The 26,161-nt window shown below is 41.3% G+C and overlaps 2 protein-coding genes across 5 annotated transcripts in view; both read left to right on the forward strand.

Moving 5' to 3' along the window:
- Positions 1–26,161, forward strand: part of CHST8 (carbohydrate sulfotransferase 8) — a 266,667-nt gene that overhangs the window by 235,697 nt on the left and 4,809 nt on the right. For 3 of the 4 annotated variants that reach the window (XM_030581551.1, XM_030581553.1, XM_030581552.1), the window contains one exon: positions 21,794–21,831. In XM_030581551.1, the coding sequence (XP_030437411.1) occupies positions 21,794–21,831 (38 nt within the window). Of the gene's footprint in view, positions 1–21,793; positions 21,836–26,161 lie in introns of those variants that run through there. The other variant, XM_030581554.1, reaches the window with a different exon arrangement.
- The window catches only part of KCTD15 (potassium channel tetramerization domain containing 15), a 321,946-nt gene that overhangs the window by 179,087 nt on the left and 116,698 nt on the right, over positions 1–26,161 (forward strand). The gene's annotated exons all lie outside the window — the stretch shown is intronic.

The raw sequence follows: 26,161 nt of genomic DNA on the forward strand, positions 1-26,161 counted from the left end.
TTTGCACAACTATCCAGGACATCAATGAGAGTTGCATCTATTTGTGCCTAGCTCATAACTTGGTCCCATGAGTCTGTTGAGACACTTTTATCTCATCCGTACTGGATATCAGGTGAGTCTCTAATTAGCCGATGAGAAGTGGCCATATTTGTGGAGTCTAGGATGCACACAGTTTTAATCAACATTCAGGCAGATACATCAGGAAATATTGCAATATTGAATTATTTTGTGTAAAATATACAGTCAGCTAATGGAGTGTTACATCTTTTAGAAAATATCTACAGTTATAAATTGAATGCTTCAGAAGAATATCTGAACTGTAATATAATACAAAGTGTCAACACTTTACTTTAGATGTCCATTAACGGATGTTCAGCACATACAGAATGTTAATGAACTTCTAAGGAAGCACCAATAACATCCCTCTGAACTCAGATTAAATACTTTATGATCATTCCGATGACAGTGAAACCTGAGTAACACTCTGTGCTAAAATAGAAACCTTATCTCTTTTTCTGAAATGTTTTGTTGACATTAATACAAGTGGCTTAATCTCTCAGCTGGTGAAGTATATGGTGAACTCCTAACTAATAATAATTATTATTAGCCAACAATAATTTGGCTATACATTGCTTCCTTGTTGAAGTGAAAGGTGTTGATTTTGAGTGTAACCTATTGAGTTATATGATCAGAGCTACTTTATTAGAGCATACATCTCTTCCCCTGGGATGTCATGGTAGTTCATTCACATGAGCCATTGGGTTCCAGGTATTAATGGGACTGGTTTGATAGTACAGTGTTCTCAATGAAGGATCTCTCTACTCTGGAATTTGCCTCTCCTTTTTGTCTGACATAGGATTTGGCAACTTTGGGGGCAGGCTGCATGGTTTATTGTGATTGATAGACTTTTCTGGAAAGGGCACGTATGGGTCTTTTTTGATCTGAGATCTATGTATATTTGTTTATGATTGTCTGGCTACTACAGCCCTACATTGCAGTTTTATGAATTTAAACAAAAAATAAATCTACAATTACAACCTATGAAAATCCCAACCTAAAACAGATTAAAGATTTTTCCCTTAATTTAATATGCAGAAAACGTCTAATCCAGATACTCACTATGTGGGTATCTAAACTATATGTTTAAATAGAAAATAAATCTAATATGCTGGAATGTCCAGATGTAAATGGGCCTGTTTTTCACATCACTTGACCAACATATTTATTCAGAGTTTGCTACTTAGTCTTATGTTTGTCACTGAGATGAATGGTTTGGTAGGGGTGCCAGCAGAAAGACAAGCTATGAGCTAGTAAACAATTAATATTGAACTAAAAAAAACTGCAGCCACGGGCATAAGCCATGAGAATTTAGCAGAGAGGTCAGATCCTTTCATTTGGGCAGTGAAACTTCTGTAAGACTCTCCTACAGCAAGTAAATTATTAGGGCTGGCTGCAGAACAAGAACTCTTTCAGAAAATATTTCCAAGTTTTGAAGTTTGTTTTCACCCTGCATTGGAATGAAATTTTTCATAAAGAGAGAAACACCACAGAAAAGCCAATTGCCTGGTGGTTAGGGGACTCTCCTAGGACATAGAAAACCCAAGTCTTGAACCAGGGCTTCCTATGTCCCAGGTAAATTTTCTAACCATTGGGCTATTGACTATTCTGGGGTAAACAGGTTTCTCTCTCTCTTGCATGCTCACAAGAAAATCCATTCTGAACCAGAGAAACTTTCCTAATAGAAGTTGTATTGAAACCGATACGTTTCTATACAAAAGTTTCCATTTCTATGCACTGGCATTTTCCAACAGAAAAACATTCCATGAAAAATTCCCATACCATTCTAATAAATAGTATTCCTGGGCGATGGAGCCATTTAGTTCTCAGGTAGTGGTGCACATCACCCTCTGCAAGGTTCATTAGAATCGCCACATAAATGTTCACAATGAAACCCAAAAGCATGAGAAAATTGCCTGTTTGGGGCTTTGTTACAAATTCAAAACACAGCTTGGTTAAGTAAACAGCTTGCCATGTTTTGCAAAACTTTTCAAAGTTTTGAGCTACCTTTGAGCTTACCACAACTAGAAGAAAACCGCGTGGATTTATAGGGTTTCACATAATAAAATTCAGTGAAACGCCACAGTTTGAATGAGTTTCACAAACACATGGGATATAAACAAATGAAGAAAATGTTTGCATGAACCTCCACAAAATAAGTCTGCCTAGTCTGACACTGTACTGAATGTCTATGCGTATTCTTCCTTGTCAGGTAGTTCAGTGATGAAAGGATCTGTAGGCAATTTGAGGGCTATGATCCCTTTCACTGTTACTGCAGTGCTCTCGCATACCTTTAAAATGTAGCATGGACTTCTTGAAACAAAAAGTGTCACTGGCAACCACTCAGAATACAAATATCCCAGATAATGATCACAGTCCACTGAGCGGAAGATAGCACAGCAAATGTCCTGCCTATCTCACATTAACTGAAATGGTCTTACATGGGGCTATAGAGCCAAATGATATACACTTTCTTAAAGTCAAGACAAATGCTCCTCAAGCACCTGAACCTGTACGGTGTTGAGCATATCATCTCCTGTGAAGTACTAAGTGCTTTCAGCTGCCATTCTTCTCAGCTCAGGAAGACACCCTGTCTGGAAAGTAACCTTCCCACAGATTTTACATGCTACCCCAATGAGTTTTCAATGTTTGTCACCATCACTGAGGAAGACACAGCTAAGAGAGTTGGAGCAAAGAGTGAAATACAGCATGAGCAATGAGGCCCCATCTTTTATAGATCAATTTAATACAGTATCTAATCTTGTAAAGTATTGAAAACCATCAACTCCCATCCAATTTCAGATAGGTTTGCATAGAAAATGTCACCTTTCATTGCTGAATAGGTTGTCATCCCCTATTAAGAACAGGGATTCTGAGAACAGAAAACCTCACCTTGCGTAACAATCCAGCTTTCTGCTTTCAAAAGCCAGTGGAGGTTGGCAATATCTGAAGGAAAGCAGGCAATCCTGACACATGCTTCTAGGTGTGAATGGAGAAATTTATCTCAGACACAGGTTTGGTCATTTTGACTCCCCGCAGCCCTTCTTTTGATAGCCCAGTTATAGCAAGGGAAGTCCATTTTCCCCAAATCTTGGGGGATTCTTCTGTCCCCTACACTCAATGGTTAACTTTCCCAGGGAGCCACACCAAAGTGCACTCCATCTGTCCTAATGTAGTTGCCTTTGTCCAATTCACATACATGCAATAGCTTTTTTCTTTTTCTTTAAAAGCCCCTTATTTACCTTTTTTCTACCCCAAACATTCTCCTGAATGTGTAGGTAGGCGGGAGAGAGATATTGTCCTCTAGTTAACTTTAAAGCTTGGGTTTCCAGGTGTCTACCAATTTTCTACTGATATGTACATGTCCAAGTAAAAAATACAAACACACAAGGTGCTGTTGAGGCAGGAAACTGCCATCTTGCTGACAGAGAGCTGCCTGCTGATATGCGTGGTGGCCCCAACTAGCAATAATAATATCTGACTGTTTCTTTTTCCTGCTGGCACTGTTTTGTCAGGAAGAGGCATGACCTTGTTTACTTGTTCTCTGTTCATGGCTTCATATTCTCTCTAACTATAACCTTGAAGGAATCCTCCAAGGACTTAGACCAGGGGTCAGCAACCTACAGCATGTGTGCCAAACAGGGCACACAAGCCGATTTTGAGTGGCACGCTGCTGCCTGCTGCAGTCCCAGCCCCCAGCCTCACTCAGCACCCCCGCCCACCGCTCTCCCCTGCGGGGGCAGGAGGCAGAAGCTTGGTTCTGTGGCAGCCAAACTTTCCCCCTCTCCCTCTTCTTTCCAGCCCCTCCTCCTCTCCTTCCCTGCTCAATCAGCTGATAGCCCTTGTGAGGGGGCGGGGGAAGAGTGGCAGCGTGCTCGCTGCTCCATAGAGGAGGCAGAGAAGAGGTAGGTATGGGGCCTTGGGGAAGGGGGTGGAACAGGGCAGTGGGCACCCCAGCCCTCTGCCCTGACCCCTGAACCTCCCCCACACCCAGCCTTCTGCCCTACCCCCCACACACACACCCAGCACTCTGCCTTGACCCCTGAACCCCCCCGCACACACAGCCTTCTGCCCTACCCGCCCATACACACAGCACTCTGCCCTGACCCCTGAACCCCCCCCACACCCAGCCTTCTGCCCTACCCCCCACACACACACCCAGCACTCTGCCCTGACCCCTGAACCCCCCCGCACACACAGCCTTCTGCCCTACCCGCCCATACACACAGCACTCTGCCCTGACCCCTGAACCCCCCCATCCCATCTGCCCTGACCCCCACACACACACCCAGCCTTCTTCCCTGAATCCCCCCAGCCCCCATCCCTCTGCCCTGACCCCTGAACACCCCCACTGGTCTGGGGTCTCGGCTGCCGGCCTCTTGCCAGCTGGTGTCCCGACCGCAGGCCCCACTCAGCCCACTGCCAGCCAAGGTGAACAGAACCCCAGGCTGGCAGCGAGCTGAGCAAGCTGGTGGCGTAAGATCAGCATTTTAATTTAATTTTAAATGAATTTTCTTAAACATTTTGAAAACCTTGTTTCCTTTACATAAAACAATAGTTTAGTTCTATAATATAGACTTATAGAAAGAGACCTTCTAAAAACGTTAAAATGTATTGCTGGCACGCAAAACCTTACATTAGAGTGAATGAATGAAGACTCAGCGCAGCACTGCTGAAAGGTTGCCAACCCCTGACTCAGACTGATCTCCGTCATTCTCTTCTTCTTTCATATTTTATTCCTAGGGCCCAAGGTCACTTTCCTTAGGTTGCTCTTTGGCTTTGCTCACCTTCCTGGATATTAGTATATGATGTTTTTAAAGTGCCTGTCACAGTAGCATCTAGGCGCTTCACCAGATTAAAGCTATATCAGTTACCTCCAGAGGGCAGGACTCTCTTCTGTCCCTCCTTTCTGCACATTTGTTGCAGTGATCGGGTAGCACTGGGATGTTTTCCAGATAGCCATGCTGGGTACCTTCGATGTATTTCTTGAGGCAACATCCATTTAAAGCATCTTCCATCATGCTTTAAAAGGCGATGAAATTCAAGATTCGATGGAGGGCTGGAGAAAGTACCATAGATATAGCCTCCCTGTCTAGAAGCTGCAGGCAGGAGAATATGGTGATTTAGTCTTCATCTTTTAGAAGATAATTAATGCAGTTGAAGCCATGTAAAGCACCCCAGGATAACACAATGACAGACCACTCCCTAACAACACTATCCTTTTCAATGAGAGCCTTTCCCTGACAGTCATGATTTCAACCCTATCAGCTGAATCCCCACTGAATATAGCCAGAGATGGAGGGAGCAAAAAGGAGAGGTGGGCACTAATACAGGGAGAGTATAACCTAAACAGGATTTTGGAGATAAAGACAAAGGGCCAGATTCTCAGCTGGAGTAAATGAGCATAGTTTACTTGACTTCAGTGGAGTTGCACCAATTTACACAAGCTGAGGATCTTTATACCTCTCTTCCCAAGTACTTTTCTTGAATTACCACTAAACACATGTAGTCAGCTACCAACATGGACAGTATCCTACAAGTATTTATATCCACTGGGAGGAGGAAAAAAGTGTTCCAGAAAATACTGCATAAAGCTGCATTTTTACCAACACAATGAGTGTTACTTGCTGCCTTCTCCTCTCTTTCAATCTGTCTTCTCCTGGAAAGGAAAGTAGTATCTTCAGAAATGAAGCCACATGAAAGTAGCCCAGACATTTTCTGCGGCATTAGGCGGAAATAGTCAAAGCACAGTAGCTTCATGTAATGTACTGTGTATCCAATTTCCTGAAATGGTTTGGACACTAGGTGCATTATTTTGGGTGACTGTTTCCCTGCTGCTTGCAAGAATCGCAGATAGCACTTGCCCGAAATTCATTACTGTTCTTTTGGATACCGAGATCATTCCTGCAGGTGACTAATGATAAATGCAGTGTTATTTTTTTAAACCTTAGCTTTTATTTTTTAATAAAACGGAACAAAGGCTAGCGTCCTTGTCAAAGTCAGGCTGTGTATGAAGGCTGCCTTCATGCAAATATTAAATGTGACAATGGAGAATAACTGAAAGGTGCTAAGTAGAAATTGCAAATAACTGCTGACAGTGCCTGAAAGCTAATGACGCTAATTAATGATATTTCCATGGATAGGTCCATAGGAGGAATGGGAAATGCAACAGCACAGACTTGGCTTTTCTGCTTTCTTTGTAGAATTCTTATTGAATATAAATTAAGTGCAGAAAATGTCACTCCCTAATTAGGATGCCTAACTAGCTCAGAGAAGACAAAGCAAACAAGTAGTTCTACCTTCCTCATGATAAATATGCAAGCAGCAGCTTCTTGTATTAAATCAATTAAGTTTGCACTAAAAAAGTATTATGTACTTTCTTTCTCTTTATTGGTTATCAAGGAAATACACTGATTTTAAAAATTGCAAGTGTGTAGAATGGAGTCAATGAGTTTGGGATATTTTAGAACATGGGGTTATTATGACAGTCATAAGCTCATGTCTTTTTTTATTAAGGTAGAACAGAGATTCAAACTGAGATCAGGGCCCCATTGTGCTAGGCACTCTCCAAAAAGTTGGCCCTATCTTGTCTGTTTAGAGTATAACACACAGGAAGTCTTACTATATATTTTATTACAAGGTTTGAATACAGCTTAAGTCATTTTATGAGATGAGTGGAATTTGTGCATTCAGGAGGTAGAACTGGCCAAAGTTACTGCAGATCTGTAATACATGAGGCTTTCATTTGGCTGGGATTCCTAGCAGCATTTTCTTTTTTTTTAATCCATATGAGTTTGCTGAGATCTTCTCTTTTGCTTTGATTCTGAGGTTCCACCGAACACCCAAAATGCAAAGGAAAATGTACTTGAAATAACCACTTCCACCTGAATGTGTGTAGAAATACATGAAAGAACATTTTAAAAACACACAGGAGTTCCACATGACCAAAAGACAATCCATAGGCTAGGGGCCCTTTTAACAAACAATGATCTGAGCTTAATGCTGGTAGTGAAACTGGGAACTAGGTAAGCTCTACATGGTTAGGAGTTTGTTAACAAGTGCACTTTACAAAAGGGGTAAGTATTATCCCCATTTTTCTAACCGGTAAAGTGAGACACAGATAGGAAGTGATTTGTCCAATGCCAGAGAAAAAGCCCTTGGCAGAGCTGCACGTAGAACTCAGGTGACTACTGCACCCTGCTGCCTTTCCATGCTTCTCTGAAACCACTGTGTACAGTTCTGATCATTACACTCAACAGGCACCAGCAGTGAGAAACAGCACTCACTGGACCAGTGGTCCTTGCATACCCAAGACTCCCTGTAACAGGGTAGTCTGTCCCTTTTAAGGGCAGTAGGAGCCTGGAGCCAATACCATTCCAAGGCATGTCTCTTGGAACAGGTAGTTCAGGGAAGGTTGCCAGATCAGCTTTAGAGGTGGGGAGAGAGAATGGAGTCATGTAATCCCCTGCTGAGGATTAAAAAGAAGTGCTCTTAGCTCAGAGAGGAAGCCTAGAGTCAGACTCAGGAGTAGAGCTCAGCAAATTTTAGGGGGTGAATAGGCTATTTGCAGAAAAATGTATTTCTTGGTCAAATGCAACTACCTGCAAATTCAGGTCAAATTTGGCAAATAGTTTCAGCTGAATAAAAACAAAAAACAAATTCGGAGAAAGCGGAAATGTTTTAGACTGTCCTGTTCAAAAAGATGGTTCATTTAGAAATTTTACTATATTTAACTTAAAAACTCCCACAAAGGAGATGGCATAGAAGACGTTTGAACTCAGGGGCTGAGGCTTACTATGAGATCTAAGGGAAGAGCTGTGCAGAGGTGGCAGAAATGAACCAGGGAGCTGAAAGAGCTGGAGTCTGAAGTCCTGCAATAAGGAAATTGGAAAGCCTGAAGAAGGAGAAGGTTGAAACTGGAAGCAAAACCTTGTTTGTTGTAGGGACTTAATAAATTAGACTCCAAGAGGGAGAATGTTATGTTAAACTCCTGGCTATGAGTGAGTTAACAGGAGAACCAAATGTTGAACTGAGATGGGGCTAGGGTGACCAGATTACATGAACAAAATATCGGGACATGAGGAGGCAGGTCAATAGTGCCACCAATGCAACAAAAAAGCCCAGAGGCAGAATATCAGGACAAATGGCATCCCGACCATACATCCATCAGGACACAGGACAAACGACAGAATATTGGGATGGTCCCAATTTTATCAGGACGTCTGGTCACCCTAGATGGGGCAAGTGCAGTGCCACATGGCAGCATAGTGTGTTCCAGCCCTGCACTTCTCTGGGAGTGTTTCCTGAGTGATCAGGGCAGGACTGGACACTTCTACTATGAATGAATTGAGAAAATTGAAGACTTTCCCATTGTTAAAGAATTCAGATTTCAAACAGCTACCTTAAGAATGTCGCTTGATCTCTGTGTTGACTTTCTTCACTTGTACATTTTTCATGCTCATTTTAATGGATTAGCCTGGTGTCTCAATTATTTTTGTATGCCCTTCAGAATAGCATTACTTTCCCCAGGTACTGCACTCCTGACCAAAGACTCTCATACTTCATTAAGCTGCGATGTCATTTCAGTCACTGAAAGCCAGAGAAATTGTACTATAATTGGTTAAAGTACACACACCATACTGCAGTGCCACTATTCCAACCTGTGGGTTGCAGACACTGCCTCCAGGTCACCTGATCTATAATCACACTTTCAGTTGTCCATCTCAGACCCAATGCCTGCCCATATGAGTCCAATGCAAGTCCATAGGAGGCACAGACCCCTTTGTATGGCCACTAACTCTGAGGTTCCTGCATCCTAGAGAGCAAATGCAAGATGTCAGCCGAACAAAGGCTTTGCAGAAGCCCTCCAGGCTGGCGTGATTTTCATTGTGAGAGTCAGAGCTTCAACTGGTATAAGTTAATCCATTGATTTCAATGAAGTTACACCAATTTACACCATTGAGAATCTGGCCCTTAACATGCACTGGGCCAGTCATTCTTAATGATTAGTTAGGTACTAAAAGGCCAGCAAAATTGAAGCATATGTTCTGAACATGAAATTCAGTGTCCCCCTATACCAATGCCTCTTGGAATTTATTCAGAGTTTCTTTGGTGCCTGTATTCAAAATCCCTTCCAATAAAATACCACCTACTTCTGCAAGCTGTAAATTGGCATGACAGTAGCAAGTGCTAACGTTTCACTATTCCATGTTAAGTAAATGCTAACCAGTCTTTAAAAACTCTTCTCTAGCTTCTCACAGCACGAATGCAATAAAAAAAATCTCAATGAGGATTAGTAAAAAAACAGAATATATACCCTTCAGTAGCTTTCTCTATTCAGTTGATAAATAGGAAACATTTAAATACTTACTCTGAAGGAAAACAGCATTAGATGAGAGCTGCAGTACATTAGGACAGACCAAAGTATTTCGTATCTTATTTATTATCATTGGCATACGCTTGTATTATACCTTCGTGTCTGTAATTCTGCTTAACTATTAATGTAATCGCTTTCAACGTGATTTTTTAATGGGGGGGAATATGTCTCTCACGGATTCTTAACAAATTATTTTGGGTAGTGTGGAGAACAATGCAGGGAAACCACTCTGAAAATAGAAATTAAAGACATATGTATATGGGATTTAAATAAACTGCCCTCAGTAGCAGTATCCACAAGTTGTTTTTTTATAAAAATTGGAGCTTAATTTCTTCCCAGGTTCCTGCTGACTCTGGAAATGTCATCTTCAGTAACAGCAACACACTATATCAATTTGATAATTTCAGGACAGCAGCTAGCTAGAGGGGACAAATATAGCTTTTCCAAAAATATTCATAACATGCTTCCACAGCAAGCATTTTGAGCTTCCTTTGCCTTTTTTATTTTTGGTTTTTCCGTTCAATACAGTTAGAGAGGACCCTTCTTAGTAGGGCTGTCAAACAATTAAAAAAAATCGTGATTAGTCATGTGATTTAAAAAATTAATTGTGATTAATCACACTGTTAAACAATAGAATACCATTTATTTAAATAGTTTTGGATATTTTCTACATTTTCAAATATACTGATTTCAATTACAACACAGAATACAAAGTGTACAGTGCTTACTTTTTTTGATTACAAATATTTGCACTGTAAAAAAACAAAAGAAATAGTATTTTTCAATTCCCCTAATACAAATACTGCAGTGCAATCCCTTTATCATGAGAGTTGAACTTACAAGTATAGTATTATGTACAAAAAGTAACTGCATTCAAAAACAAAACATTGTAAAACTTTAGAGCCTACAAGTCCACTCAGTCCTACTTCTTGTTCAGCTAATTGCTCTGATAAACAAGTTTATTTACATGTTCAGAAGATAATGCTGCCCACTTCTTGTTTACAATGTCACCTGAAAGTCAGAACAGGCATTCCCATGGCACTGTTGTAGCCGGCATCGCAAGATATTTATATGCCAGATGCACGAAAGATTCATATGTCCCCTCATGCTTCGGACACAATTTCAGAGGACATGTGTCCATAATGGTAACAGGTTCTGCTCAATAGCCATACAAAGCAGTGTGGAGCAACGCATATTCATTATCTGAGTCGGATGTCACTAGAAAAAGGTTGATTTTCTTTTCTGGTGGTTTGGGATCTGTAGTTTCCGCTTTGGAGTGTGGCTCTTTTAAGACTTCTGAAAGCATGTTTCACATGTCATCTCTCTCGGATTTTGGAAGGCACTTCAGAGTCTTAAACCTTGGGTCGAGTGCTGTAGCTATCTTTAGAAATTTCACATTAGTACCTTCTTTGTGTTTTGTCAAATCTGCAATGAAAGTGTTCTTAAAATGAACAACATGTGCTGAGTCATCATCCACGACTGCTATAATATTAAATATATGGCAGAATGCAGGTAAAACAGTTAGGAGACATTCAATTCTCCCCAAGGAGTTCAGTCACAAATTTAATTAATGTATTTTTTTTAACTAGCATCATCAGCATGGAAGCAAGTCCTCTGGAATAGTGGTCAAAGCACAAAGGGGTCTACGAATGTTTAGCATATCTGGCATGTAAATACCTTGCAATGCTGGCTTCATAAGTGCCAGGCAAACACCTGTTCTCACTTTCAGGCGACATTAAGAAGCAGGCAGCATTATCTCCTATAAATGTAAACAAACTTGCTTGTCTTAGTGATTGGCTGCACAAGAAGTAGGACTGAGTGGACTTGTAGGCTCTAAAGTTGTACATTGTTTTCTTTTTTGAGTGTAGTTGTGTAACAAAAAAAATCTACATTTGTAAGTTGCATTTACATGACAAAGAGATTGCACTACCATACTTGTATGAGGTGAATTGAAAAATACTATTTCATGTGTTTATCATTTTACAGTGCACATATTTGTCATAAAAAAATACACTTTAATTTCAGTTACAACACAGAATACAATATATAGGAAAATGTAGAAAAACATCCAAAATATTTGATAAATTTCAATTGGTATTATATTGTTTAACGGTGCGATTGCAATTAATTTTGAGCTAATTGCGTGAGTTAGCTGCGATTAATCAACAGCTCTATTTCTTAGACATTCATGGCATTGCCATTCCCCAGTCCATCGTTAATCATAACTTAGATCATCCTCAGATCAAGGCTGCTGCAAGTCATGCTGAACCTCAGATCAAGGCTGCTGACTACTACTGACCAAAGACTATTCTGGAGGTTTGGAAATAGCCAGAGATGTCCTGTGCATACCCCTTTTCCTTAACTCTATCCACGTCTGCAGAGGAAATTCCCATCGGACCAGATCTGCTGGGTTTCTAGCCTCTTTTGGGTCAGTGGGTGGAGTCAAAAATCAGGCCCCTTGTCTTTAATGTGAGTATACCATGGAGATGTGAAAGATTAGCTATCACTTGTACCTTTTTTTGCAGTAAGAGTAGTAATGTATTGTAAAATCATCTGAAACAATCCACACCGTTTCTGAGTGAGGGCCTCAAATGTAAATGAAGCCATGTAAATGAAGACTGAAGAAACAAATGAAGTTTAAAATCGAGGTTTAAGAAAAAAGCTTCTACAAAATTTAAATAAAAATGTTCCCATGAATTACATTCCAGAGGAATCAATTATTTATAAATAAAGGACAAAAAAATGCACTGCCATGTAGCATTTGCAATCCATATGTTGCAGTATTATGAAAGGGTATGACAGCCAATAACTGAAACTGACTTAGTTTATTGTGATTGTCCAAAAAGAGAAATACAAAGAAGTAAAAAAGTGAAAATAGGTTTTTATACATGTTTTCTATTTAAAAGGAAGCAAAGAAATTTGTTTTCTATAACTAATTTTTAACCAGAGTGTGGTTCCTTATTAGAAGAAATGCAATTTGTGTCAGATTTTGTTCTTGATGTCTCTCTGCAGAATGTGAAATATCCCAGTAATTTTGTCTGCTGTGAAAGAAGTTTTCAGTACTGACAGCTCCAAGAACAGCAGGAAGATAACAAAACTTCAGCTGGCACCACTTCAGGCAGACCAGCTAAAACAGAGTTAATAAAATACACACATCCTGATTACAGGAATGTTAATGTGTTCAGTTTCCATTGTACTGTGAAAACACTGGATCATGAAGAGCTTGAGACCAGAGGCCAAGAAATCTTTCAGAGAAAGATAAAGGGAGTCAACGGGAGGAATGGAAAGATGAATATTGAGAGGTGGGGAAGATACAAATGAAGGAGCTGTCACATGTTAACCTAATAGAGATCAGATGGTTTTTAAATTCTAGGAAGGAGCAACTAATTATATGCAGAAGTGGAAGTGTCTTTGCAAGGCATCAGGCCAGATTCACCTCCAGGGTGACAGGGCAGAAGCAGCCATGCTGGCAGAAGCAGTCACACTGGAGGCATCAGTCACCTCAGGTGAGAGCCAGCGATACTGCCACCCTCCCTCCCACTCCACAGGGTTCTTCCAGAAAGTAGCAGCTCTCTGAAAAGTGAGTCTCCCATCCACTGGGTCCCATCCCATCATGAGCCAGCTTCTGGGGCAGATTTGCCGGAACAGTTTCCAGCCTGGATCCCACCAACATCTGACATGCAGCATGTACATCTCATTCAAGTGCCTGAGTAGCATGTCATTGCACATCTCTTGTCTAATGATTATAAAGAGAAGCACAATGTCTGTAATGTTGTAATCCAAATGTAAGACTCACATTAATTAACTGCACCTAGTTAGTAGACAGGCAGCTGTGATCTTGAGGATTGAACACAAGATAGGAGTCAGGACACCTGGTTTCTAGCATAGATTAACACCAACCTTCTACAAGATCCTTGTCTTAGGGTTTCGGCCTAAAATCTGGCCACTGATTTGGGGCTCCTCAATTGTTAGGTAACTAGTTTAAGATGCCCAGCTTAAGTATTAAGGTAATCAAAAATATGATCACCCAGAGTCAGACCACTCTTGAAAGTTTGGCTTGTAACCTCTCCTGCCTCCCATCTGTAAAACTGGAGGAACTATGAACCATATTTGTGCAGCACTTTGTGATCTAAGGTATGGGGGGTGGGGAGGGGAATCACTGTGTAAGTACTATAGCAGTGAAGTGTAGAATTATTTTCACCATCTAATTCTGCAGTTTCTGGGAAAAAACTGTATATTATAAATGAGCTCTCTTATAATTCACTTTCTCTTGCAATTGATACAGAGTCATTCTTGCTTTGTGTATAATTAGTCAGTCACCAAATACAAGAAGGTGCTATATATGATACAAGGCAGTATAGTGACTGTTTGCCTTTGGCTACATTTCATATGAAGAGAGAGAGATGTTCTTAAAAGATCAGAAAGCTCAACGTTTTCCTTGTAATAGCTACCATTCACGGAGATTAACATAAATAAATACTTCAACATCTTTGCCATTAAATCAATTAGTGTGATACTAAAATGAACTACTAAGTCACTGCAGTGTCAGATGGATATACTGCCCAAGGACTCTCTGTAAAGAATATGCTCAGGATCTTGACACCAAAACAGATCTAACTTTGACTACTCTTCAGCGGAGCTAGGCACTTCATGCAAAGCATTCACTGTGAAAGTTCTCATCTGTGGAAAATGTCACTGAGTATTTGCATCTTCTCTGAGAACTCAAGAGATTCATTGTACAGATTCACTTGTTTCTTGATGGCAACTTTATGCAAAGCACTCTATACTTTCATTAAACCTTGCTTGCTTCATCTCATTAATTTTCTGTGCATTAAAACTGGGAACTGTATATGTGGCTGAGATGTGGCTATTAAGGTTTGTTATTGTCAAATAAGACATCAGTTTAGAGATAAATTACTGAAGGGCAAAAAATATATATAGTTTATAACATTGATTAGGCCATGATCTCAAAATAAAAATCTTGTCAGTCTTTTTACAAGGAGTTTTTTCTTAAATGTATGATTTATTATTTCTAATTTAGAATGAGATATGTGGCAGTAACATAGATGGTATCAGCACTTTGCAAATACTTAATCATTTCCTGCTTGAAAGAGCTTGCAATTTAACTCAAATATACTATACATGATAAAAGATTAGGCCCAGAATTAGGTGCAGAGCAGGCTGGGCAATCTTATTCATAGCAAACAACGTAGTCAAAAAAATTTAACCTGTTTTTCTGTTAATAAATCATTCACCAGCTGAGTTACATTTTTCAAATTTGTTTGCTGATATTTTTATGCAAATAAATTTTAACCTGAATGCTACTCAGAAAACTGTTGTTTGGAAAATTCACTAATATAATTTGCTATTGGTGCTGTGATTGGCCACTTCAGTCATATGTTATCATTCCCACTGCCTGGTTGGTTGACAAGCTATTATAAAAACAATCATTTGTGACATGAACATATTTGAACAAGTGTTCACAACACTTCTGAAGTATCTATTTCTGCAAATATGTAATTGCATAAGTATTGATACTTTTCTTTACAGTGATATTGCAGTAAAAAAACAAGCAAAAAACATTGCTCATTGAAGCACATTAAGGGGCATACATACAGAAGTGAAATCAACTTCTATTTAAGCCCAGTCCCTGTGCTGTGTCAAAGGAGAGACCAGGGTTAAAAGGCTAGCCAGGAGGGATTTGAAAAAGAGGAAGTGTGCAGCAGAGAGGCTCCTCTGTGTATTGTAAATGGCATTGAAAAAAAACAATTCACATAACAAAAAGAGAAGGGAGCCGTTAGATGAGAAGACTGAGTGGAGCTGGGCATAATAAAACACAAGAACAGAGAGATCAGTGTCAGGCCCATGCAGGGTCTTTGAAGGTCAAGTTCATGCAGAAAAAGAGGGAACCAACAGAAGCATTGTGCATACAATGAACTAACACTATCTGATTTGCTACTTACCTATGTGCTGCTAAGATGTCTGTTGCTGTGGCATCTGGCACCACATTTTAAAGTTATTCCTTAATATCATCAATTTCAGTTATATAGTTGGCACAAGTGTCCAACCTATGGCACAATCAAATGTACATTACATTGCCATTTTGGTTACCATCAAGGAGCTAGTAGTGCCAAAAATACCATGGGTGTAGCATCAAATTAAACTTAGATCTGATTAGTTGAGCAGAACTGTGCAATGTGTTTTTACTGGCTGAGTTCACTGCACCTAAGAATGGTTTTCGCCATGTAGGTTTAAATCTGATGTGACAGATTGCTGCTAGTGGGAGAGAAAGCTGAGAGATGACAAAATTTAGAAGTCATATGCCTTGAGAAACATTCAAGAGACTAGCAACCAGCTCCACCATACATCTTCCATTCAGAATGTACTCTTAGCTGTTGTTCTGACCACATTAGCACCAATAATTGAAGTCTCAATTCTGATACACAGTCTTCCCTCCAGCTAATGGAATTTCTTTATTAGACTAATAACTGAAGTACCAGCACAAAAATACAAGATATCTACTCTATTAAAAGACAAGTCACCTTTTGAAGTAGTTAGCAACAAAAGTATGAATTACTCATTAATTCCTTTTCTTTTATAATTTAAGAACAGATAGCTCAGACAGCATTTATGATACCTTCATCTTTTTTGCAGAAGAATGATCCTTACTTCTTACAGGAAAGTTAAATAAATTACACTTTATGAAAGGGATTTTCAAAAGCTCCCAGCAGTGGTCCACCTCTACTACCATTGAAACTATGCCCACAAGAACAATAGAACAGCCATAGCAGGTCAGACCAATGGTCCATCAAGCCCAGTATCCTGTCTCCTGACAGTGTCCAATGCCAGGTGATTCAGAGGGCTCTTTTGAAATCCCCTCCCTAAGTCTCTCATTACAATCTTGGCAAAAGAAATTAAAAAAAAATTGTATCCAAGTCTGTCTAAATACTGGTTTGCATTTTGGTGAGTGACCAAGTCCTCTTGACTAGTCTTGTTTTCAGTTATGACAACCCTGAAGGCTCTCAGGGAGGGGATACAGAGAGAAAATGTGCTTATATTATAAATTCTTTTAAAAAAAGTGATCCGATTCTAGAATCAGGAATTATATTTCTGTGTGTGGCCCACAGAACTGCCCCAAAACTAGCATCCAACCCATGGCATTGAAAATATTAGACCACCCTTGGCTGTTATTACATCTTATAATTTCAGAGGTGGAAGTACACCTGTCTTACATTGGTAGGCATAACTAGTTCATGCAAGGATAAATATTTAAGTATGTAAATTCTTGCCTGTACATGTTGACAGTATTGACAGCCAAAGTAAATCTCTGATATCTGTGACAGAGGATTAGAAGTGATTTAACAAGCTGAATCTGATATTAAAAAATAATGAAGCCCAAAACTGAAGTATAAAGCAGAGGAATAATACTGGTGACTCTGAACAGACTATTGCCTGTAATGATGCTATTACACAAGGAGATTACTAAATGCATGTTGGCAATTATACATGAGAAACCAAACATCTCCATATAAAACAAGCAAATTGCCTAACCCCCCAATCCACAGACTTCTTTTAATTAAACTTTTGACTTTTCAGTATTCTACATATACAATTTCTGCCTCCCCCCCCCCACTGAAAAGGGAATTCATTACAACATTCTGAATTGACAAGGAAAAGAACATTCAAGCTTTCTGGAGGATTCAACCTGTATCTATGCTACTAGGAAACCCATTTTACAGGAGTAATCAGAAGAATCATACAACAGACTAGGGCTCTTTCACTCCAAATATTCTCCAGCTCCGCATAGGGCACCATAGTTAGAGAGGGTAAAAGAATTCTGATTTAATAATATGTGCCATTTACAGCACTTTACAGTACTTTAATCCTGAACTACTTACTTACCATAGCAAGGGCATTCAAAATTAAAGGAGGTAGCTATTAACCCTAGGTTACAGGTGGTGAAACTGAGGCAGAGGTACAAACTTGCCGAAGGCCACGAAGGGAGTCAATGCAGAGTCAGTATAATGTTATGATTTTAGCATGTGACTATATCATCCTCTAGCGCTTAGCTGCAGCACAGATCAAAAGGGGTATTCAAGCGGCTGTGTCTGGAGAGAACTGCCATAGGTGCTATTCCACAGGCTGTATCTATACCAGGGGTAGGCAACCTATGGCACATGTGCCGAAGGCGGCACGTGAGCTGATTTTCAGTGGCACTCACACTGCCCAGGTCCTGGCCATTGGTGTGGGGGGCTCTGCATTTTAATTTAATTTTAAATGAAGCTTCTTATACATTTTAAAAACCTTATTTACTTTGCATACAACAATAGTTTAGTTATGTATTATAGACTTATAGAAAGAGACATTTTAAAAACGTTAAAATGTATTACTGGTACGTGAAACCTTAAATTAGTGTGAATAAATGAAGACTCGGCACACCACTTCTGAAAGGTTGCCAACCCCTGATCTATACAGTTGAGCAACTATTGCCAATATGAAGGCAAATATCTTACTAGTGTCTATAGCAGGCGGTGGGCAAATCTTTTGGCCCAAGGGCTACATTGGCATTGCAAAACTGTATGAAGGCCAGATAAGGAAGGCTGTGCCTCTCCAAACAGCCTGGCCCCCACCACCTATCCGACCCCTCCCACTTCCTGCCCCCTGACTGCCCCCTTCAGAACCTCTGACCCATCCATCCCCCTCTCTCCTTGTCCCCTAACTGCCCCCTCCTAGGACCCCCTGCCCCTAACTGCCCCCTGGAACTCTGCCCCCTATCCAACCCCCCCTGTTCCCTGTCCCCTGACTGCCCTGACCCCTATCCACACCACTGCCCCTTGACAAGCCCCCCAGGACTCCCACACCTATCCAACCCCACCCCCATCCCCTGACCGCTCCCCAGAACCTCTGCCCCATCCAACTGCCCCCTGCTCCCTGACTCCCCCCCGGGGCCCCCTGGTCCTTTATCCAACCCCCCCGGCCCAACCCCCTTACCATGTCACTCAGAGCAACATGGCTGGCCAGAGCCAGACACACTGCCATGCTGCTCGGCAGGAGAGCGCAACCCCGCTGCCCAGAGTGCTGTCCGTGCAGCTGCGGGGGAGGGGCCGGGGCTGGCCTCCCCAGCCAGGAGCTCAAGGGCAAGGCAGGACAGTCCTGTGGGCCGGATGTGGCCAGCGGGTCATAGTTTGCCCACCTTTGGTCTATGGGTTCACCACAGGGCGGTACTCAAGCAACTAATAGAGGTCTAGCTCAAATGGTATAAAGTTGTGCCTTTGGAGTCAGAGACCATGAGTTCCTGCTGACTACCATGATGTTTCTATGGGTTAAAAGCATATTTCTTATACAAGTGGATTAGAACTCTGGAATTCCAGACCCCTCCCTGCAGAGCAGTTTTCATACTCACTATTCCACAGCATTTTACAAAACCATGGATTAAATGCTTGTATTACACTGACCGCAGCAACAAATGTAGCTGCCAATAATAGTTGAACAGCATCGCTCAGTCATGGACACCAGAACCAGTTTTGTTACTTAGGAAGCCTGGCCAGGACTCCACAAGTTAAGTGTCCACTTTTCTGAGTAAAAAACCAAAAAAAAACCCCAAACAAACAAAAACCCTTAAGATCTCCACTTCCAATTGAACAGGTACTGCATTAGAACTGAGTGAGAGGGGACTTCGGACTTGCACCTCATCAAAAACAAGGCACCTCTAGTACATCTTGATCTTGCTCCCATGGAAGTTAATGCCAAAAGTCCCTTTAACTTTAATGGGGCAGAATCAGACAAGTATGCAGCATCTTCTCATGCCCTTCCTGCATAGTACTATATTAATTCATGCCTACTGCTAACAAATTGCCGGTATGGAACATGTACACATAGCCATAGCAACACAGAAATAGGTTCAACCCTTAATATCTGTCCATACTTCTGAAAAAATAACCAAAGATCAGCTTGTTGGAGTAGGTGCTATAGCTGCAAGAAACTCATTAATGTAAATGGTGTATAGTCAGGGGACTGATAGAATAACTTTAAACACACACAGTATTCATGAGAACCTTAATAATGTAATGAAAATTAATCTGATGGGACTGAGCTGCTCCAGTGGTGCTTCAATTTGTAGTACAAAGGTACTGTAAAGTGATATGCTGACCTGCAATTGTCCTTGTCAATGGCTGCAGATTTCTAATGTAGCCCCATTAATTAAACTGAAATCTTTTTAGGCAGCACTGACAGTGACAAGTGGCACTATCCAAACCACAGAGATGCACCAAAAATCTCAACTGATTCCATAAACAAAAGAGTGTTTTCAATAGCATGCACTTTAGCTTAACTGCAACAGTAGTCATAAATTATAAGTGAGACAAGGTGAACGAGGGAATATCTTTTATTGGGCCAACCTCTGTTGGTGAGAGAGACAAGCTTTTTGAGCTTATACCAAGCTCTTGTTCGGGTCTGGAAAATGTACTCAAAGTACAGAAGCTGAGTATATTTTCCAGACCTGAATAAGAGCTCTGTGTAGCTCAAAAGCTTGTCTCTCTCACAGGCAGAAGCTGGTAAGATATTACCTCACTGTACCTCAGCTCTCTAATATCCTGGGGCCAACATGGCTACAATATCACTTCATACAACAAACTATAAGCGATTACAAAGCTCTCTTAGTTTAGTCTTATGAGGCACTCACACCTTTATCATTATATTCCTGGTTGGATCCCTCTTTAAAAGTTAAGAACATGTGGTATAATACTTGTAAAAGTGATAAATGCTTTCCATAGTATGTTCAAAATGCTCTACAGATATTACCTCCTATATACATAATGCACCGGGGGGAAGGGGTTATAGGACAACACTGCATGCATGCCAACTGGTAAACATTCAGAACTATCATGCTGTCCAAAGTGGACACAATTAACAGAAATTTTTAGTTAACCTAAATACATGCATTTATGAGATGATATTTTGGCCTAGTGGGTACAGCACTGGCCTGGGACTCAGGAGACGTGGGTTCTATTCCTGGTTCTGCAACTGGCCCACTGGGTGACCTTGAGCGAGTCATAGATTGTCGGGCTCAATGGGTAGTGATCAACGTCTCAATGCCTAGTTGGCAGCCAGTATCAAGCGCAGTGCCCCAGGGGTTGGTCCTGGGGCTGGTTTTGTTCTACATCTTCATTAATGATCTGGATGATGGGATGGATTGCACTCTCAGCAGGTTTGTGTTTGACACTGAGCTGGGAGGAGAGGTAGATATGGTGGAGGGTAGGGATAAGGTCCAGAGTGACCTAGACAAATTGGAGGATTGGGCCAAAAGAAATCTGACGCAGTTCAACAAGGACAAATGCAGAGTCCTGCACTTAGGACGGAAGAATCCCATGCACTGCAACAGGCTGGGAAGTGACTGGCTAAGCAGCAGTTCTGCAGAAAAGGACCTAGCGATTACAGTGGATGAGAAGTTGGATATGAGTCAACAATGTGCCCTTGTTGCCAAGAAGGCTAACAGCATATTGGGCTGCATTAGTAGGAGCATTGCCAGCAGATCGAGGGAAGGGATTATTCCCCTATATTCGGCACTGGGGAGACCACATCTGGAGTATTGTATCCAGTTTTGGGACCCCCACTACAGAAAGATTGTGGATTGGAGAGAGTCCAGCGGAGGGCAACGAAAATGATTAGGAGGCTGGGGCACATGACTTATGATGAGAGGCTGAGGGAACTGGGCTTATTTAGTCTGCAGAAGAGAAGAGTGAGGGGAGATTTGGTAGTAGCCTTCAATTACCTGAAAGGGAGTTCCAAAGAGGATGGAGCTAGGCTGTTCTCAGTGGTGGCAGATGATAGAACAAGAAGCAATGGTCTCAAGTTGCAGTGGCAGAGGTCTAGATTGGATATTAGGAAAAACTATTTAACTATGAGGGTGATGAAGCACTGGAATGAGTTACCTAGGGAGATGGTGGAATCTCCATCCTTAGAGGTTTTTAAAGCTTTTAGTTGGGGTTGGTCCTGCTTTGAGCAGGAGGTTGGACTAGATAACCTCCTGAGGTCTCTTCCTAACCCTAATTGTCTATGATTGTATGATTTCACCTCTGCCTCAGTTTCCCCATTATCCCCATGGGAATAATGATATTGACCTACTCTGTAAAGCATTTTGAGATCTACAGGTATAAGAGCTATTCAAGAGCTAGGTATTACTACTATGGGCTACACATTGATATAAAACATTGCAGGTCTATTTAATATCATTGTTCTAATAGCGGCTGCTTCTACTCACATTCTAGTTAATGGTAAAACCTTGTTGATCTCAGTGGTGCAAGATAAGCATGTCATGTGTATTTACCAAATATTATTGTAATTTTCCTTTTCTTTCTTTAGGGATAAAATATAACAGGGGACCCCAACAACCCAAAAAAGTAAGTTCTTCAGAAAAATATGCAAGAAAATAGAGCAAGACATATTTGCAATACAGACTGTGGGATGAGGGGGAGAAGGCTCAGAGAAAACCATTTGACTGGAAGTAAAAGTATCAAACAGGAATGAAGCATTAAAGCTTTTCCCTGGAGTGAAAAAAAATTTTTATTACAATACAAATTTGGTGAGCCATGAAAATTTAGTTTTATGGTTGTTTGCTAGACTAGATATTCCTAAAAGATACTGTAAACTTGAAATATATTTGCATATTCATATTTGGTATAAAATTTTATAGCTTAAAAGAAATGGTTGAGTGTTACATAGAATATTAGAAAGAAAAATACTGGTATTATTGTGCCACCTAGTGGCTGCTAAGTCATTCAAAGTAGCTGTGACTATATCTCATTTACTTCTTTAAAGTTTAATATAATATAATTGGAGATATACCAATCTCCTAGAACTGGAAGGGACCTTGAAAGGTCATCGAGTCCAGCCCCCTGCCTTCACTAGCAGGACCAATTTTTGCCCCAGATCTGTAAGTGGCCCCCTCAAGGATTGAACTCACAACCCTGCGTTTAGCAGGCCAATGCTCAAACTGTATGTCTACACTACGAGATTATTCCGATTTTACATAAACCAGTTTTGTAAAACAGATTGTATAAAGTCAAGTGCACACGGCCACACTAAGCACATTAATTCAGCGGTGTGCATCCATGTACCGAGGCTAGCGTCGATTTCCGGAGCGTTACACTGTGGGTAGCTATCCAGTAGCTATCCCATAGTTCCCACAGTCTCCCCCACCCATTGGAATTCTGGGTTGAGATCCCAATGCAAAAAACAGTGTCGCAGGTGATTCTGGGTAAATCTCATCACTCAAAGCTTCCTCCGTGAAAGAAACAGCAGACAATCATTTCGCGCCCTTTTTCCCTGGATTGCCCTGGCAGACACCATAGCATGGAGCCCGTTTTGCCTTTTGTCACTGCCACTGTATGTGTACTGGATGCTGCTGATAGATGTGGCACTGCAGTGCTACACAGCAGCATTCATTTGCTTTTGCAAGATAGCAGAGACGGTTACCATCCCTATTGCACCGTCTGCCATGTAATTGTAAATTGGCGATGAGATGACGGTTATCAGTCGTTCTGCTGTTGTCATGGGTGCTCCTGGCTGGCCTTGCTGAGGTTGGCCGGGGGCACATGGACAAAAATGGGAATGACTCCCCGGGTCATTCCCTTCTTTATGTTTTGTCTAAAAATAGAGTCAGTCCTGCCTAGAATATGGGGCAAGTGTACTAGAGGACCAGAGAGCACAGCCGCTCCGTGTCAAAGCCCCAGAGATCCCACAGAAATGATGAGCTGCAAACCATTCTAGGGGGTGCCCCTGCAACAACCCCACCCGTTGCTTCCCTCCTCCCCCAACCCTCCTGGGCTACCATGGCAGTGTCCCCCCATTTGTGTGATGAAGTAATACAGAATGCAGGAACAAGAAACACTGACTTTTTAATGAGATAAAATGAGGGGGAGGAAGCCTCCAGCTGCTATGATAGTCCAGGCAGGACATTAAAGGGTGGCGGGGGAGAGGAGCCCAGCCTCCCGCTGCTATGATAGTCCAGGCAGTACAGAATCTTTTCTTTAGACATGAAAGTGGGGGTGGGAGGGCTGATAGAGCTCAGCCTCCAGTTGCTATGATGAAGACGGTTACCAGCTGTTCTGTACCATCTGCCGGGAATGACCGGGAGTCATTCCCATTTTAAACCAGATGCCCCTGGCCGACCTCACCGAGGCCAGCCAGGAGCACTCACAGGCTGATGATGACGATGGATAGCAGTCATATTGTACTATCTGCCACCAGGAAGGGGATGCTGGTGTTCAGCGCTGCAGCACCCCGTCTACCAGCAGCATCCAGTAGACATAGGATGACATTAAAAAAAGGCAAGAAACATTTTTTTCCCTTTTCTTTCGGGGGGGGGGGGAGGGTGTAAATTGACGACATAAAACCTGAAACACCCGGGAAAATGTTTTTGACCCTTCAGGCATTGGGAGCTCAGCCAAGAATGCAAATACTTTTCGGAGACTGTGGGGACTGTGGGATAGTTGGAGTCCTCAGTACCGCCTCCCTCCCTCCATGAGCGTCCATTTGATTCTTTGGCTTTCCGTTACGCTTGTCACACAGCACTGTGCTGTGGCCTCTGTCTATCATAGCCTGGAGATTTTTTCAAATGCTTTGCCATTTCATCTTCTGTAACGGAGCTCTGATAGAACAGATTTGTCTCCCCATACAGCGATCAGATCCAGTATCTCACATATGGTCCATGCAGGAGCTCTTTTTGGATTTGGGACTGCATCGCCACCTGTGCTGATCAGAGCTCCATGCTGGGCAAACAGGAAATGAAATTCAAAAGTTCGCGGGGCTTTTCCTGTCTACCTGGCCAGTGCATCCGAGTTCAGATTGCTTTCCAGAGCAGTCACAATGGTGCACTGTGGGATACCGCCTGGAGACCAATACCGTTGATTGGCGGCCATGCTAACCCTAATTCGACATGGCAATACCGATTTCAGCGCTACTCCTCTCGTCGGGGAGGATTACAGAAATTGGTTTAAAGAGCCCTGTATATCGATATAAAGGGGCTCATTGTGTGGACGGGTGCAGGGTTAAATCGATTTAACGCTGCTAAATTTGGTTTAAACACATAGTGTAGACCAGGCCTAAGGGATGAATGCGACTACTTGAAAGAATGCTAGAATTTACCAGCTATTTATCCAAATTCCAGGGGGAATTTAGTGAGATGTAATTCAGAGCACTCCAGCTCTGCAGGTTCAACTTACCTTTCAAATGGCAGTGAATAGGAATTTTGTCCACAGAGGACATTCAAATTATGACATTTGTTTGTGGTGGAAATGCTAGTTTTAGATTCATCATCAGCAATGTGGGGTGCTGGGAGGTTTTTTGGGGGGAGGGGCACTGTACCCTAGCATCGAATAAGTATGAATGATCAAATATAAGTCTGATTTCTTCATATGATTTCCACATCACTCAGTAAAGAGCAATATATAGTAAATAGAATAAAACAGCTGGCCATTTACATATACAAGATGACTGAAATATACATTTGATGCATTTAAATCAAGGTAAGCTTCTCAACAGAACAGCAATCAAATACTTGCATAGTCCCATCAGTTTAGGATATACTCAGGCAACTATACACGGGAGAACCAGAATGAGTTGGTTTCTAAGTCAGTATATCACATGGTAATAGTAATAGCAAGACAGTAGTAAAACTTAACACAAGTCATTCTAGAAAAAAGTACAACTTTTTCTGAACAGTTACAAAAGGAAGCAAATGTAAAGAACATCTTATTCTGTTTGAGTCTTAGTCAGCGTACTGTATGCAAAGAAGTGAAGAGACAACCCAGACATTGTTCCACCTCACCCTCATTCCTCTATTATGCACTGCCGCTTTCATAATTGGTTTAATACTGATTAGTTCTATTTTATTTTTGAACACAACTTAATAGGTTACTAGCACAATTTGGATTTCTGCTCATTACTTTTTTATGATGATTGAATCAACTTTTTCCAGAAAAAAGAGAGAAAGAAAAATCCATTCTCCTTTGAAGAAGGAACTTGGCAAGATATAGAAAATGAGTAGTGATGCCACATAGGGATGTAGCCTGAGTTGCAGTTTCCTCTTTGTAACTGAGTGGCAGGAAAGGCTTGTTGCTATTCTTTGACAGCCTAATTTAAAGCCCTGTGAAGATTTCTATTGGGCCACAGAGAGGCTAATCTAACTCCCGTTGAAGTCAACTGGATGTTGCTTAATTGCCTTCAAGGGGATTGGATCAAGCCCAAACTGCAGATTCCTGCCTGTTCTCTCAGATGAGTAGAGGAAGAGTTGTGACATCACTATGATAATCCGTAAAGAAGAAAGAGAATACTCATTTCAAATCTAAAGCTGCTTTTTTAAGTTCTGAGACATCTTTAACATCATCAGTGAGCAGGTGAAAGGCAAATATAGAAGAGTTTGTGATTTGCATCACAGTTTACCTCTAATTCTTAAAATATTTTCGGATAAGTATTCACCAACTGAACAGCTAAATCTGCATATTCCCTGCCCTCCCATTCCTTCCTCCATCTGAACTATATCATCTTTGGAAAACCACATCTATAATAAACTAGTTAAACAAAATTGTAGTCAAAGCAGAAGACATAGCTTTTCGGTGATAATGCAAACATATTAATTAATACATACAATTTGCCCCTAACCTCACCTCGGTGAGATAGGAAAATGGTCAACAAGAGTCACAGGCAGAGCTAGAATAAAAATTCAGGTGT

This window comes from Gopherus evgoodei, chromosome 12, assembly GCF_007399415.2.
Source record: "Gopherus evgoodei ecotype Sinaloan lineage chromosome 12, rGopEvg1_v1.p, whole genome shotgun sequence".
Taxonomy (NCBI): domain Eukaryota; kingdom Metazoa; phylum Chordata; order Testudines; family Testudinidae; genus Gopherus; species Gopherus evgoodei.